At 44.6% G+C, this 15,816-nt stretch overlaps 1 protein-coding gene across 1 annotated transcript; it reads left to right on the top strand.

Moving 5' to 3' along the window:
- The first annotated feature begins 100 nt into the window (after positions 1–100).
- RCC1L (RCC1 like) lies at positions 101–13,538 on the top strand. The gene is made up of 11 exons (NM_001006212.2): positions 101–415; positions 1,088–1,217; positions 3,651–3,779; positions 4,631–4,697; positions 5,769–5,820; positions 6,925–7,009; positions 7,974–8,155; positions 9,268–9,352; positions 10,290–10,463; positions 11,339–11,424; positions 12,311–13,538. The coding sequence occupies exons 1-11, from the start codon at positions 119–121 to the stop codon at positions 12,386–12,388; spliced, it is 1,365 nt and encodes a 454-aa protein (NP_001006212.2). The 5' UTR covers positions 101–118; the 3' UTR covers positions 12,389–13,538.
- Positions 13,539–15,816: the final 2,278 nt, after the last annotated feature.

The raw sequence follows: 15,816 nt of genomic DNA, 5'->3' as shown, positions 1-15,816 counted from the left end.
CAGGTTGGGCCCACCCTCTGAGCTGACCGGCGTTGCCGCTTTAAGATAAGGGCGCGGAAGGAGCGCACTGTACAGCGCATGCGCACAGGGCGGGTGGCTCAGGTCAGAGGTCGCCAAGATGGCGGCGGCGGCGGTGCGGCGGGCTCTGAAGGCAGCGCGGCCTCCGCCGGTTCCGCAGCGCGGCCTGGCCAAGCCCGCGGGGCCACCGAGTGCCCGGCAGCTGCGGGAAGCCGATGAGGCCTCCCCGATCTTCCAGTACGTGGGGAAGGCGGTTAAGCGGAAGGATCGCGTCTTCGTGTGGGGTTTCTCCTACTCGGGCGCTCTGGGCGTGCCCAGCTTCGTGAAGCCGGACGCGGGCTGGAAGAAGCCGCGGCGGATCCAAGCGACGCCTTACCGGCTGGAAACGGAGGAGAAGGTGGGCGCGGGGGGCTGGGCTGCTGGGGCTGGAACCCGGGGAGCTCCGTCTGAGCACAGCATTCGCTGTGAGGGTGCCGGAGCTCTGCCCTCAGTGGCTTTGGTCTCCTCCGGAGGTATTCGGAACCACCACAGCGACTGTTCTGTGCCTCCTGCTGTAGGAACTGCTCGATCAGTGCGTTGGGTGTGGGTTATAGGAGGGACATTGAGGTACTGGAGTGTGTCCAGAGAGGAGCAGCAGAGCTGTGTGGGGTCCGGAGCACAGGTGTGATGGCTGAGGGAGCTGGGGTGGGTCAGTGTGGAGTAGAGCACAATAAGGTCTCCTCTGAGCTTCCTCAAGTGCCTGAAAGGAGGTGTGAGATGAGGGTCGGCCTCTCAGGTGACAGTGATAGGATGAAAGGTGATGGCCTTAAGTTGTGCCAGGGGAGGTTCAGCTTGGATATCAGGAAATGTTTGTTCTCCAAGAGTGGCACAGCTGCACAGGGAGGTGGTGTCACTGTCCCTGGAGGTGTTCGAGAGCTGTGGGGTTTTGGCACTGAGGGATGTGGGCATGGTGGGAGTGGGTTGGTGGTTGGGCTTGGTGTTCTCACTGGTCTTTTCCAACCTTAATGATGCCATGATTCATTTTTCTAAGCTTTAGCTTATTATTGAATGCTGTTCTCTGTCTTCAAAGATAACGTCTGCTGCCTGTGGTTATGGATTCACGTTGCTGTCCTCTAACACCACCGACATCACCAAAGTGTGGGGCATGGGCCTGAACAAGGACTCCCAGCTTGGATTTCAGAGAAGCATAAGAGACAGAAGTAAGGATTGAGGTGTTGTAAGGCCTTACAGGGCAGCGCTGTGGGGTGCACACAATGAGGGAAACTTCAGATGAGGTGTAGAAAATTTGCTGGAGATTTTGATGCAGGTCACAGGCCCATACTTACATACTTACATACGCTTATATGTTTGTTTGGGTTTTGAACTTAGCTGTGTTTTTTTTTCATGGTTTGTAAGTAAGTGTTGAAGACATCCGTCTGTTTTAGGCACTGTTCCTGTATTGTTGTCTAAAAGACAACTAAAATGGAAGCACCTTTTTGTTGTGTCTACAGACAGTGTGATGGGCCAGTTATTAAAATGATTTTGGCAAGGTAGTTTGCTCCCTTCTGTTGCCTTTGCATCTATAAAGTAATTTCCTTTCACATGGAGACTTTTTTTGTCAAGGTTAGTGTTGGCTTTTTGTGAAGCTGTTGATTTATTTTATTTTAATACAGAATTGAATTTTGAAAGGAAAACACATTATTTAATCATTTGATCTTATACTAAGCTCTTAAACACATGAAGAAGATTATTTCTATGCAGAAAGCTGTCACTTTCCACCTAAGCCAGATATCAAAAACCATGAGCTTCCTTTCCTTAGAGGGTTTTTGTTTGAAAATGCTTATTAAACAATTAGGGAAAACCACATTATAGCAAGTTTTTCCTCTTAATATCCTGTAAGAGCATCATTCATCCAGGTGTGACATGTCTGTTGTAGGCAGAAAATTAAACTTAATGGCAAACCAATAGAAAATACTGCTGAAGTGTCTGCATTGTGCACTGCTGCTGGAATTCACTATAGCATATAGCAATATATATATATATATATATATATATATATATATATATATATATATATATATATATATATATATATATACTTTCCAAATGTTAATGTACACAGCAAGTGTATGCACTTAAGCAGCAGCAGGGAAATGACAGCAGCCTCCACTCACTTTTGCTTTTAAAGGCTTCAGCTCTTACTCTGAGTTCTGTAACTGTTCAAGTCTCAGAAGTGTCCTCTCGTCTTCTAGTTTTTTGTATGGCATGCTGATTTTTCTTTTTGCAAAAGAGTCCAGAGAAAGGTTAAATGGTTCTGCAGTTCACGCCCTTCTAAGTAAGGGAGTGTGCAGTGTTTTGTGGGAGCTGTTGAAAGTGATGTACAGATCAGTGAGGTTGCTTCTGCTCCGCATTTAACTTTCCACAGACAAGTTTTCTGTTGGCTAAGCTGCTTGTTCCTTGGTTTTGCAACCTTGCTTTAATAACTGCTAGTTCTAATGCTGTGTCCCACAGAGCTGTTTTGTGGGGAACCTAAACCTTCTGGTTTCCAGATGGCTGTATGTCGTGCCGTAGAATCAGCTTTTTCTAAGCTAAACTACTTATATTTTATTTTCACCCTTCCCTGCCTTAGCCACCTTGTTTCTTTTCCTCTCGTGTCCTTCAGATACCATCAGTGATGATACTGGGTTCATTACCACAGATCCCAGTAGTTGGCATGGCTGAACTGGAAGGAACAGAGAGAGGAAAAGGGTTTTTGTTTTCTGATGTCTGTGTCTCCTTAAGCAGATACCAGCTTTGCTGACAGTAGTGTCTGACTTAAAGAGTACGTGTAGGTGTTCTTTTTCTAATTGAGGCAGTGAGAACTAGTTAAAATGCTGCTACGTGTGAGCAGAATACTGCACTGAGTCTTCTGGGATTTGCTTTCACCTGTTATAGTCTTTGATATCACAGCTTTTTATCTCCCCTTAACCTTTTGCTTAGTACTTATTATGTTTTGCTGTTCATTTTTTTTTCCCAGTTGACTGTAACTGATCACATATTCTTTAAGTTCCTAAATCTTTTTTTAATACAGCCTTTCACTTTCCTTCTTGAACCTTAGATCTCTTATCCCTTATGGAGCTGTGCTTGCTATTGTTTTTTGCAAGCTATTTTCTGAAAGGGTCTTTAATCTACTGCTCTTTAAATAAGAAGCCCTAAGATTTTACGTTTGCCTTTCATGCTGTCTTTTTGTGGTGTCTGCTATTGTACCTTGTTTGCAGTATCCCCACTTGTACAGAGTACTTTGTCTGTGCTTAGTGTTAGGCTTTCTAGTAATCTAGATGTATTCAACAAAATGATTGAGCATATGGCTGAAAGCCTCCGTTTCCCAGTTCTGGCTTCTGGATGCTTTATTAACATTCACTGTCTAGGTGTGGTGGATTTTTGGTTAGGCAGTGGTTCTTGGCTTCAGCCATCCCTATTTCTTTTCACCTTTTCCTTCCAGTGATGAATATCACTCACCTTTTTACTTTGATCAGCATCCTAGCTTTCAAAAATAAGTTTGCTTTTGTAACAAACTAGGAATCTGTTTGTGTATGTACAGAATAATCAACAAATATACAATAAATTTGTTTTACGGGATCAGCTGACTTCTTTATTTCTCTCTATTTCTTAAGCTAAAGGCTATGAATACGTCTTAGAACCATCTCCAATTCCATTACCACTGGAGAAGCCACAGAAGACTCGAGTCTTGCAGGTGTCCTGTGGAAGAGCTCATTCCCTGGTCCTGACAGATAGCGAAGGAGGTATAGTATCGCTCATGCTGGTAACAAGGGACTGACTGTGCTTTCATTAAAAGACTTGAGAAAGATTGTCTGATGCGCTCTAGAATGAGACCCCAGCAGGACTGTCTGTACTGTCGATGTGATGCAGGGAGCTGTTGCCCATTGTGGGATTGCTCCCAGGAGGGAGAGGCCTGAGCTGATAATCAGGCTGTGCTCTGCGTTCTGTTTGGCTGAAGCTGTAAACACGTTGGATGCTTTTTCACTGCAAGCATTGCAAAATGTGGTTTGTTTATCTGGCCTCAGGCCTCGTTTAAGTGCAGGCTATTTGTCTTGTTCAGGCAGATATGTTTTTGAATTCATTTTTGGATGGCTTTGCCAATAGTTCTGTGTTACCTTCCCCATGGAACCTGAGTGCTGCATTTATAAAAGCAGTGAATCGGCCTCAGTACAGAAGGTCTGGTGTGTGAATTGGCGTTCTGCCTCTCTGGTAATTCTCTGTAGCAATGGCTTCAGCGCTGCTTATCGCTGGGTGAGCTGCATGGTGGATGTAACGCTCCTGTGGGAGCACTGATCTATTCCTGAGTCTCCTTGGCAACGGCAGGATGGGCTGTGCAATTACTGAAGGACAGCCAATGGGCTCCAGGTACTGCTGCTGTGCCTGCAACAATGCCTCCTGGATATTGTTGACTAAAATGGATTCAGTCGCTTGACTTTAAGTGGATTTGGTTTGGTGAAAGCATCTGCCCATTTGTAAAGTGTTGCGTTTGAACTTTCATACTGAGGGCTTCATGAAAATATTTTGTGTACCTGCAAAGAAGCTTTTGTGAGGTTGGGCAGCAACAAAACTAGTGTGTTTTATCATTGTTTTTCAGTCTTCACCATGGGAAACAATTCTTATGGACAGTGTGGTCGGAAAGTTGTTGAAGATGAAATTTACAGGTGAGAATCCAAATGATTGGAACTCTGTTAACGTTAAAAGCATTGTTGCATGAAAAGAACCTTTCAGTAAAGCTTGTAGGTGGTATAAGGATACCATTCTTAATCTTGAACAGGATTTGATGCTGCAGGCATCATATAAAGGGCCTGACTCTAAAGCCAGGTTGGACACAGGAGTTCTTACCATGTTCATAAAGCAGCAAAAACAGCCAATATCTGACAATTTTCTCAGGACACAGTGAGGAAAAGCAGCCTTCACAAATAGCCTGAGGTAATCCGTATCAGTAGTCCTTCCTTCTTCCTTCAGCCTTTCAGAGGGGGTGTGCAAGTGCCTTTTCTGAGGGTCTTAGAAATGCCATTTCATCATGAAAGAATCATCCTTTTGTTGGACCTCTGTGCTGTGTCTGCCTTTGAATCTGGACTGATTTCTTTTATGGTGTGTTTATGGGCCACAAAGTGTATTCTCAAAATGCTTTACAAGAGAGTAGCAGTCTAAGTGGAATATGTTGAAAGTTACTGATTCCCTCACTGGGCTTGGAAGAGGTCTTGCAGATTGCTGAGTGATCCACAAGACTTGGCCTGTGGAGTTTTAAGAAAATAGCTGTAATTTAGCTCGCTCTTCTTCACCTTGATATTGGAAGTTAGTTGTATTGTTCAGAATTCCTCTTTTTATGAAAGAGTGAAATGGATGCTAACACTGCTATGTTTGGGCTCTGGGATCTAATTCCAATTAGTCTGCAGTTAAGCATAGTGTTTATGCAGGTGCTGCAGTATTATCTATTGTCAGTGTTCTTTCCAGGCTAGGGAATGTGTTTGAGAACTTCCACCCCCAATTCCCATTAAAGGTTATATTTTAAAAGCATCAGTTCTTTAGGAGGAGAGAATGCAAAATCAGTTCCCTTTTTTCTTCAGTGGAACTGTGCTTTCTGATTCTATACGAGCATGAAAGACTCTCTTCAAACAGCGAAGTGGCTTTCGGTAAAGGAAGGTCTACCTTCACATTTTTCAGTTGCAGTCCTCTGAAATGCTCTCTTTTGCCTTTTATCTTCTCGGTTGCCATTTGATGATGTCCAGTGAAAGTCATTTAATTCATCAGCTGAATGATTTTGACAGCAGAGTTGTCCAGGTAAGAGGATCTTCTAATTCTAATTCGGAAGGTGGGTTCAAAATTGGCTTGGTGGCTGAGCCCAGAGCATGGTGATCAGTGGCACAAAGACTGGTTGGAGGCCATTATCTGGTGGTGTACCCTGGGGGTCAGTGCTGGGTCCGGTCCTATAAAACACCTTCATTAATAATCCCTTGGAGTCCTGGTCACTGGGAAGCTGCTTTATTTTGAATTTTGTCTTTTCCATTTCAAAAGTGAACTGTGAGATCTGCTGAGGGTTTGCAGAACGCTGTTTGTAATGCCCATTCTTCACACAGCTGCAGCATTTCCAGGCACAGGAGCAGTTCAGCAGTAGTAGGCTGTGCTGCTATAGTAGTACTTTGTGTATAGGTGTTGCTTCTGGCTTGTGCAGCATCCTCAAAGGGAAGGATAATGTCTTTATCAGCAGTTAGAGAGTGAACCATGGCACATCCTAGTTATGTTTAGAGTTAGGCTTTTCAAAGGTTTTTTTCCTCAGGGGAATTGAGTCATTGGTACCTGTTTGTACTTTTGCAGCATCTGCTTGCTTAAAATTTCTGGTAGTCAATCTCTTAAATTGTGAATTAATGTTTGGTGAATTTTTAGGCTCTGTTTTTGAAGAGCTTGGCTTTAATTTGTGGCAAGCCTGTGACAGACATGATTGCTAGTTCAGTGTAAACCTCGATTTAAGAACAGATGTGTTCCTGGAGTATTTGCATGGCAAGGGATCAGTAGCAGTTTGTAACTGGCATTGAGAGCTGTGTGGTAGCCTTCTGAGAGGGGAGATCTCTTATTTACTCTTTACTGTTACTATGTTGCACTGCTGAATCTGGCTTTCTGTTAGCTAAGCCTTGTTCTGCATCTGAGAACAAAAGATCTGCAGCATCACTTTCCACAAAGAAAACTCTGCTGCTTCTTGTGCTGTGTCACGCTGTTTGTAGCCTTCCCTGCCTGTAGAGCATTTTCATTTGCAGGGAAAGGTCAAAATCTGAGCTGATGGGCACTGCAGAGGTTCATTGCTCAATTTGTCTGCTAGTAATGCTTCATTAAATCGATTCTGAACACATGACCTTTCCTGACCAGGTCTGGCTTTCTGTTTGTGTGCAGGTTGTGTGTGGGCAGGACCACAGTCTGTTTAGAACCAAGAAAGGTGCTGTCTTTGCATGTGGCTGGGGAGCTGATGGACAAACAGGTAGGAGCTCAGCTCTACTTGCTATATTCATCAGTTCACTAAAGTGCAAGCTCTTAATTCAGAGCTAGATTTGCCTTGCATGTTTGGATGGAAAAGGACTGGTGTGTTTCCAGCTGTGTGCAGATGTTCTCAGTGCTCTTGTGTCACCACACTGAGACAGAGCAGTTCAGTTCACTTTCCAGATACCGTGCTGTCAATCCCAGCTTGTAGTCTGAGGAGGATGTGTTTGCTGTTTGAAGCTTGAGAGGAGGGAATCTGGAAGTGGCATGTGAAAGTTAGCTCCCTGGTTCCATGCAGACTTTGCTTCATGATTGTCATTTCGGGGTCTTTTGCTTCCTGTTTTGGACTAACAGAAATCTTTGGCTGCAGCTGCTGTCTTAGCATGGGATCTTTGGCCAGGCCCTCGTTCTGGTGGCTCTTGCTGGCAGAGGACTTTCTCTGAGCCTTTCCTGCTGTTTAGTCCTTCTGCTGCTCCTGAAGCCAGGTTCTTCCTGTGGTTCTCTCACACAGGCATACCGTGGTCTATCTGCATTCTGGTCTCCTGTCCAAGCAGCTGTCATGTCATGTGCTGGCTTCCCAGCATCTTTTGCCACTTCACCTGCTGTAGTCTAAAATGATTTTTCTTTGCTGTCTTCTGCAAAGACAGCAGAGTGTGCTGTCACTTGTGGCTGTCTTTGCAGAAGACACAGTGCTGCTGGTCTGTGGAATTTTGCCTCCATCAGGATATCTGCTTGGCCTGTTCAGTGCTATCAAACTCTTCAGTCCATGCAGACAAGAGAGACCAGAGCCTAGACTGTTTCCTGAGTATGGCTGTATAAAGTTGTTCTGTATTTCAGAGAGAGGTAGCTTTGGCTAGTAGAGCTGGTGTTTGGGGCTGCTTGTCAATTGAAGTGGGTTGTGTGTAGGAATTAAAGTATGGCTGGAAAAATATTCTTAATCATCTTGTTCTTTTTTTCCCTTTCAGGTCTTGGACACTACAATATCACCAGTGTTCCAACTAAGCTAGGTGGTGACATTGCTGGAGTAAACATTGTTCAAGTCTCTTCCTATGGGGACTGTTGTCTGGCTGTTTCAGATGAGGGAGACCTCTTTGGTTGGGGAAATTCAGAATACTTGCAGTTGGCATCTGTCACAGAAACCACACAGGTCAGTTGGCCTGGGGGCCTTGTTTTCACATGTTTCTGTTAGTCTGCAGTTAAAAATTAAGTGCTTCTCCCAGCTCTTTTTTGACAGCAGTATAAATCAATATAAACTAACACTACCAGCAGGCTGATTTTCCCAATGTTTACGAAACCAATGTGTCTGAAATGGTTGTATAGCTTTAGGGCAGCGTGCTTCCCAGCTACTGATAGGCAGAGGTTTGGGTTACCTCATCCCAGTTTGTTTGTCTGTTATAGGGAGAGAGCATGCTGTATTCTTTTCCTCAGCCTATTGCATTTGCACCCAATGAGATGCAGCTTAGTGTTTGTGCTGAGTGCTTTAATGAGGCAATCTTAGGATCTGTAGAAAGAAATGAAGACTGGGGGGAAAAAAAAAGGTATTACAGAGGAATTGTGTTTTATAACTTTTAAAATCAAGTTTTTGTCAGTACTTGTGTATAATACAGCAGGGAATTATGTTCTTTAATTATGTACTTCATAATGTTGAATTCTGTGCCATGGGCCTGGATTTTTACACCAGCTACCTTAGTAGGTTTAGAGTTGACCCTAAACAAGGCCCAGTTTTTTGCACATAGAAGCTTTTTTGGAGCAAACTTCTGTGGGTAAAGAATATAGTGCTGACTTGACACTAAGTGCTGTAGTACTGATGTAATTAGACAGATGGTCTCCTCTTAGAGTTAGTGTAGAAAACGGAGTCAGGGAATTCATTCATACTCAGCTATTCTTGGCAGAAAGCTAAGAGCAAGCAATCACATTAGCATGGCCCTAGTAAAATATGTAACTTTGTTTCCCATGCTATTCCTCATCTATCCTTAGTGTAGGGCTAATTATTGGGGCTTGGAAGGCCTGAAGACAATGACTGTTATAAGCAGTGTAGTAGTAGCTGCCTGACTGGGTGCTTACGGCTGAAGTTGGAAGGGTCTGGAATAGCTGAATGGCACCTTTGCTAAAGCTGGAGTTTTACATATCACATAGGTAATGTGCAAATTATGGAACAGCAGGTACTACCTGTAACCAAAACTATAGAAAACATTAAAAATGTAGGTGCAGTTTCCAGTTTATTGCCTTGTCTGAAACAACTCTTGCAACCTCACACAGGTGAACGTTCCCAGACATTTGCCATTTAAGATTGGGAAGATAAAGGAGGCTGCGTGTGGAGGTACTGGCAACATTGTACTGACTGGTGAGTTGATTTTTTTAGTCATCCTCTTTAATGCAAGGCCATGCAGTGGATGGATTATGACATACTGAAGCCAGCTTCTTGTTCACTAGAGCAGGGAGTTGCTGTCAGTATGAGAAAAGCTTGGATGATGAGAACGCTATGATTTAAGAATGAACTAGAGATCCCTTCTGATCCTTTCTTTTCTGATCACATGGGTGGCCTATAATGAAGGTGAATGTAGGAAAGAAGTAAGGCAACACTTGAGAGGAGGGGCAGTCCTTTATAAGTCAGACTTGATATAAGTCTGACTTACAAATAAGTCTTGATGAAGTAGACTAGAAAGTAGAGTTCTGAGAATTCTTGCTGAATGTTCCTGGGATTGCCAGCAGTATGAGGAGCTTGAAGAAAGTTCCTGAATAAAGGAGTAAGGGAAAGGGTTGTACTGCTTTGAGGAGGGATTTTCTTGATGAAGAGATTCCCATTTACAACGCAGTTACTGTGAAGGCATTTTGGCTTCTAGCATGAAGGAAGTGAGGCTGGCAGTCATTGCATCTTACTCTGTCTTATGCCGTCCAGCTGCTGCCTTTCTCAGGCACAGAGCTTAAGGGAGAATGGCAGGCAGGGCAGCTGGCCTGCCTGGTTCGGCTGTGCCTCAAAGGAGTAAGCAGTGATAATGAAATATTCAGTCTCTAGCTGAAGTATTTTATCCAGCCTTTATCATGTTGGCGTTCTTCCCCCATAAAATTTTTGCCTGTGTAGCTTCATTAGTATACACAGCTTAGGGAAAAAAATAAAGGCATTTGAATGGGGATGCATTGTTTATTACTTTTGAATATTCAGAATGTGTTAGACCTCTATGGGAGAAAGAATATCCCTTTGGATCTGATTAACTCTTGGTCATGGCATGAACTTCACAAGCACAGACTTTATTACAGAATGTCTTCTTACTGTAATGCAGAAGAAGGAGCTGTTTTCGTCTGGGGGTATGGAATTCTTGGGAAAGGACCAAACCTAACTGAAACAGCAGTGCCAGAGATGATCCCCCCCAGCCTTTTTGGCTGGTCAGACTTCAGTTCGGATGTCCGTGTTGCTCGTGTTCGCTGTGGACTCAGCCACTTTGCAGCACTTACAAGTAAGTTTCTGGTCCTGTTGTCATGTAGAAGCCGTATGGCCGTGCTATTCTCAGCTTAACTAACAGACAAAGCCATCTTTCTTTAAACTTAAACCACACTGGATTGCAGCAGGAGGGGCAACGTGCTCACAGGAGTCAGCATGGTCTCTAATCATAGGTACTGCTATGATAAAGCCTGTTTCAGTGTGAACATGTCTGTTACTTACTTGTCACTTCTAAAATGAACTATAAGTTCTAGAAAGTGTTTTTATTCTAGTAAAAAATCAATCGATCTCTCAAGCAGACAGGTTTTCTTTATTTCCTCATACAGAATAAATCAATCAATTACACTTCAGAAGCAAAAAGAATTCTTGTGATAGATGGACAGGCTAAAACCGAGAGTTTAAATGTCAGGCTTTCTTGCCTCTTCTGACCAATTCTATTAGCAGTCTGAGGTGGGAAGACCTGTACAGATAGTATGCTAGGATGTGACACTGTGGTATGTATGCATGTGTTTGATACCAGCTGTCAAAAGCTCTGGATGTGAAGGTCACTTAGAAATGATCAGCAGAGGGCAGCAGCACAGAAAACCCATGTGCTTGCTTAGCAAAAACAGTACTTTGCTAAAGAGAAGTGCTTAGTCCTGACATGCTTGGTCAGTGTTGGGGAAGTGATGTGCCTGTAACTGGTCTCCCCTGTTATCCAGGAGGCTTTACAAACTGCAACCTGGATAAACTGTACTTGCTTTAGATGGTTGTGGTCATCTATTCTGTGGAGCTGATCTCCGTATTTCTGAGCTCAGGATGCCAGGAGGATTAAAAAATTAAAAAAACAAATAGAGGTTTTTTTAAATGACTCTGCCTGATTTATTTTTTTATTCTTCTTTCTTTGCATAGACAGAGGAGAACTCTTTGTATGGGGCAAGAATCTAAGAGGGTGCCTGGGAATTGGAAGAATGGAAGACCAGTATTTCCCATGGAGGGTAAGGACAGTAATGTTAAGATGAAGAGTGTATTTTTTAGCTCATCTTTGTTATCATGAGGGCAAGAAACATCATTTGCTGCATAGTTTGATTAAGTAATTTTGGCAGAAGTGGAAACCTAAGATGACTGTAGAACTGCTTTCTTTTCCAAAGATCTTTATCTAGCCTGTCCTAGGGGTGGAGGTATTTTTGAGTCTGCTTTGAGGGTTATGCTCCCTCCAACAACTAGCTCCTGCAGGATGTTACTGCATCACTGTACCAAAGCAAGAGCAGTTACCATTCTCTTTATAATGTCCTGCTCTAGAGCTAGCTATCTCTGCATTCCTTTAGCTCCAAAGGAAAGCTTGCATCTTGCTCTTTGTAGCCTCTGCTTTCTTTGAGCTTTAAGTCTACTACAAGTGAAAGAGGCATAGCTATACTAGCGGGTGGGCTGGGTCTGCTTAACATCAGAGCAAAAACTGCCTTAGGCAAAGTTGAGTTTTTACACCTCTCCTGCCCTTGCTGATGAGAGAAGAGACTAATCCTTGTGGTGCTTGGGCAGATCCTCATCCTGTTGTCTGGGTTACGTTCTGTTTGGGCATGTTTTTGTGCTGCTGTGCAGATGGGGTAAGGATACAGTCTCCTTGCTGTCTGCTATGAGGCCTCTCATTCTGCCTTTTGGAAAGGCTTCTGTGAGGGGAGAATGGGAATGTTTCACTGCTCAGTGCACAAGCATCTCTGGTGCTAAGTCTTGCTTTCTCTGGGTTTTCCAGGTGACACTTTCATAGGTGTAAGTTCCTGCAAAAGCAACTGATAGGTTAAGCAGAAGGGGAGGAATGAGAAACAGGAAATATCATGTACAAAATCTCATCTTAAGAAATAATCTGCTCTTGTATGTCTGATCCAGGTAACTATACCCGGTGAAGTGGTGGATGTTGCATGTGGAGTTGATCATATGGTAAGCATGGTTAAATCTTTCATGTAATATTGCTGAGCCTTGGCACCGTGCTTTGAAGATGTGGCGAAGAGCTTCTTGGAAAAGAAGGCTCACTCCAGGGAGCCAGGCAAGAAGCGACTGTGAGCAGAGACAGCCATAACAGTGCCTGGGTGTGCTGTCATCTCTGCATCGTGGAAACACTCCAGCCTGGCTGCAGGAAGGAGTTACATTCCCCAGAGAGAGTGGAAACACAGGGAGTGCTCTGGCAGCTTCATGGCAGGCTCCCAAAGAGTCTGACACCCAGCCCACAGCTGGTGAGTCCCCCTGGGCGTAAGGATGAAGAGCATCTATCACCCTCAGGGAAGACTGACAGATGAAATTGTAACTCAGGACATTCATTTATGGATACTTTCTCTGGCACATCAGTGTTGGACTGAGCCAAGCTATTTCTCAAGAGAAAACTTTTTTTTTGTTACTGTGTTTTTATGTGGAAGAAAACTCATTCTGGTGGTTGGAGTCCAGCACAGCTGTACCCAGCATCCACCACCAGCTGTGCACTCTGAAAACTGCACAACTAAGGAACACATCGGTTAAACTGGGAGAGTTTGAGAACTTGTCTGCAGGGGGAAAGTACTGCTAAATAAGACAACGTGGAAAGATAAATCATATGCTGCCTGCACTACCACTGCTATAGAAGCACAGATTGATGGACAGTGGAAGTAGGCTGCAAACAAAGCTCCCTTCAAACTACGTGCAGTGGAAATGAGCAGCACTCAGTGTTTGTCAGTACTTTGTCTTCATACTGCTGCCTTTGACTTTTGGATGTTCTTGCAGTCTTTCTTGTCTGTGGGGCTGTGATTGTTCTCAGTTGCAAAGAGCCTTCTTGAATTAGCCTGGCAGTTCTGCAGTGCATGTCAGAGGAGGGAGTCTTGGGCAAGCAGCAGTGTTACTGCAAAGCCTTGGCTTCTTGGTACCTTCTCAGCAGAGAAGTTTTTGCAGTAAGCACATCTGAGATCCAGTAGGCTAAGCGAGATGGGATGCAGAACTTGTAGGCACTGAACTGGAAAACTACTGTGAAATACTCCAAAGCTCAGGCAGAGTTGTGCCATATGTCTCTCTAGGAGATACCTCCACTTTGTAAACGATTTTTTTTTCAAAATCCAAGCAAATGTTTTTAATAAAGCAATGATAAAGTCTTTGTATTGGTAGTAATGGAAATTTTCTTGAGCTTGACTTCCCACAAGGGCTGCTCTGTCTTGCAGCTCTTCATTTAAGCTTAAGCCTTGTGGAGCACTGTGCTGTTCTTTTGTCAGCTGAGGCACCTCCACCCTGGCAGCCCCGATAGTGCTGCAGGATGCAGTGTGTCCATGCTTCCCAGGACAGCACGACTGCATAGTTTGGCTCCATTAGCTGCAATTCTAGCTTGAATCTGGCGTGTAATTAGTGAAGTTTGGGGCTGAGCTTACCTTGATGAAATCCATCTGAAGGACTTTGCATGAAATGCAGGGAAGGTGAAACAAAGTGTGCACATAAAGATGCCTGTGAATTACTGTAAATGTAGCTGGTGTTGTAGTGGTGGGTTGAGGCAGAACAAGCAGAAAGCGAATGTTCAATTGTGAAGGACCTTTACTGCTGTGAATCCTTGTTAAGTTGGCTTTAAATTAAACCTTCTACATCTGGCTTGAGCTGCCCAAGCATATCTTGCTGACCTCATGGGAGCAGCTATGCCCTTTTTTTCTCATGTGGAACCGCATTAAAGCATTGAAAATAAATGCAAAACCTACTGCCAGAAGGGTGTTTGTAACAGCCCCCTTCGTGCCTGTTGCTGTTAGATGAGACTGCAGGATTGCTGCCTGGTGGATGGGATCACTGTTGGCTGTGAGTTGCTCTTGCACAAGTGCTTCCTGGTGCCCTTTGGGGTTGGGCCTTTTGGAGAACTGGGATGAGAAGTGATTCCAAGTCACACCTGGCTGTGTTTCAGTGCAATAAATTGCAATGTCTGTATGTTAATTAAATGCCAGCAAGGTCTTTAACCTGAAATAGAGGTGTTATACAGTAGTGGGAGTGTTTGCACTTTCATTACAGTGGTTAGTGGCCATGGGGTTAGTAGTAGATTGGGAGGTCTGAGAACTGCTACTGCCCTTTGTTTTGGTTGTGCTGGGCACTGCTGAAGTGATGACATTACAATGGCCATCAGGATGTTCAGCTCCATGAGCTCCCTGGGGCTGGCTGGGAGGCTGCCCAGGCTGTGTGTAGTTGGTTCCTCAAGTCCTTTCTGAAGTCAGGACGGATGTTTGCTCCAGACCCTGACAGCAATGGGGAACTGCACTGTGGCCAGCCCTGATGGGAAGTGCGATCTCTGCGGATGGTGCCAGGTGGACACCGATGGCTTCTGAACACCCACAGGAAGGCTTTGCTCCACTAAAGGGCTTACAGCTACTGATTACAGCACTCTCAAAGGTGAGGAGCCAGCAGCAGCAATGTGCTGGGAGGTGGTGTTCAGCACTTTGTCCTTCAGAGAAGAGTCCTGGAGGTCCCTGCAGTGAGGTGGGTGCAGCTCCAATTAAAACCAACGCAACCTCCTTGATTTTGCATTGATTAGCAAGAGTAATTTGCCCTCCAAAACCCCACTGTGTTGTCAGTTGGGGCTTAAAATAGCGTGCAGGCACTGCAGGACAAGGCCTGGAGCAGGGCTGTGCCCATGCAGCTGGGCACAGGGCGCCTCAGAGCCCCCCAAAACAGCGATATTTTAGGCACCTCTTTTCTCTCCAGGAGCCTTCAAAAACAAATGACTCACAGGACAAATAATCAGAGCTTTCAGAAGACTGCTGGGATAACATTACTCATGACTCCACTCCACTTCTTGTCTTTTCATAAGGGTTGGAGCCGCCCCCCAGCACCTCCTGCAGCATTTGTGCCATTGGGTGAAGGACAAAACCCACTTATATGGGGCAATGTGGGGCAGGGAGCCCCCACTGGGTGAACCCCTCTGGGTGGCAACGTGGCACACTACATCTTATAAGCACAGTGCCGAGCTCTGCTTTATTGTCATCAGTTTGAGCAGCACAGAAGCAGACAGCGTTGCACCTTTTTTTTTTTCTTTTCCTTCTTTTTCATTTTAATTAACACTTTTACAAAGTACAAAATATACTGTCATTTGTTTTGGAACATTAGGATTTTTTTTTTCTTCTTTTTTTTTTCTGTGTGTGTTCTGTGTTTGATTTCCTTTTTCTTCCACCCCCCCCATACAGTACATAAACCTCAGCTTGGCAGCAGCAGACCGGCGAAGGAAAGCAGCGCATTGGGAATGCAAAGCGGCCGCTCTCAGCTGCACAGCCCGATGCTGGTCTGGGTGAGCCCCACAACGGTTTGCAGTAGGCTGGGAGTTCAAAGGGAAAAATACACTGCATCATTTGCATCCCCCAAGGAGAGGCTCCTGGGGAAGGGTTTGTGAGGGTCCAGAGGGCTGTGCACCC

The sequence above is a fragment of the Gallus gallus genome, chromosome 19 (assembly GCF_016699485.2).
Source record: "Gallus gallus isolate bGalGal1 chromosome 19, bGalGal1.mat.broiler.GRCg7b, whole genome shotgun sequence".
Taxonomy (NCBI): Eukaryota; Metazoa; Chordata; class Aves; order Galliformes; family Phasianidae; genus Gallus; species Gallus gallus.
The sequence above is the reverse complement of the archived record's forward strand: the minus strand, read 5'-3'. Positions and strand labels throughout refer to the sequence as shown.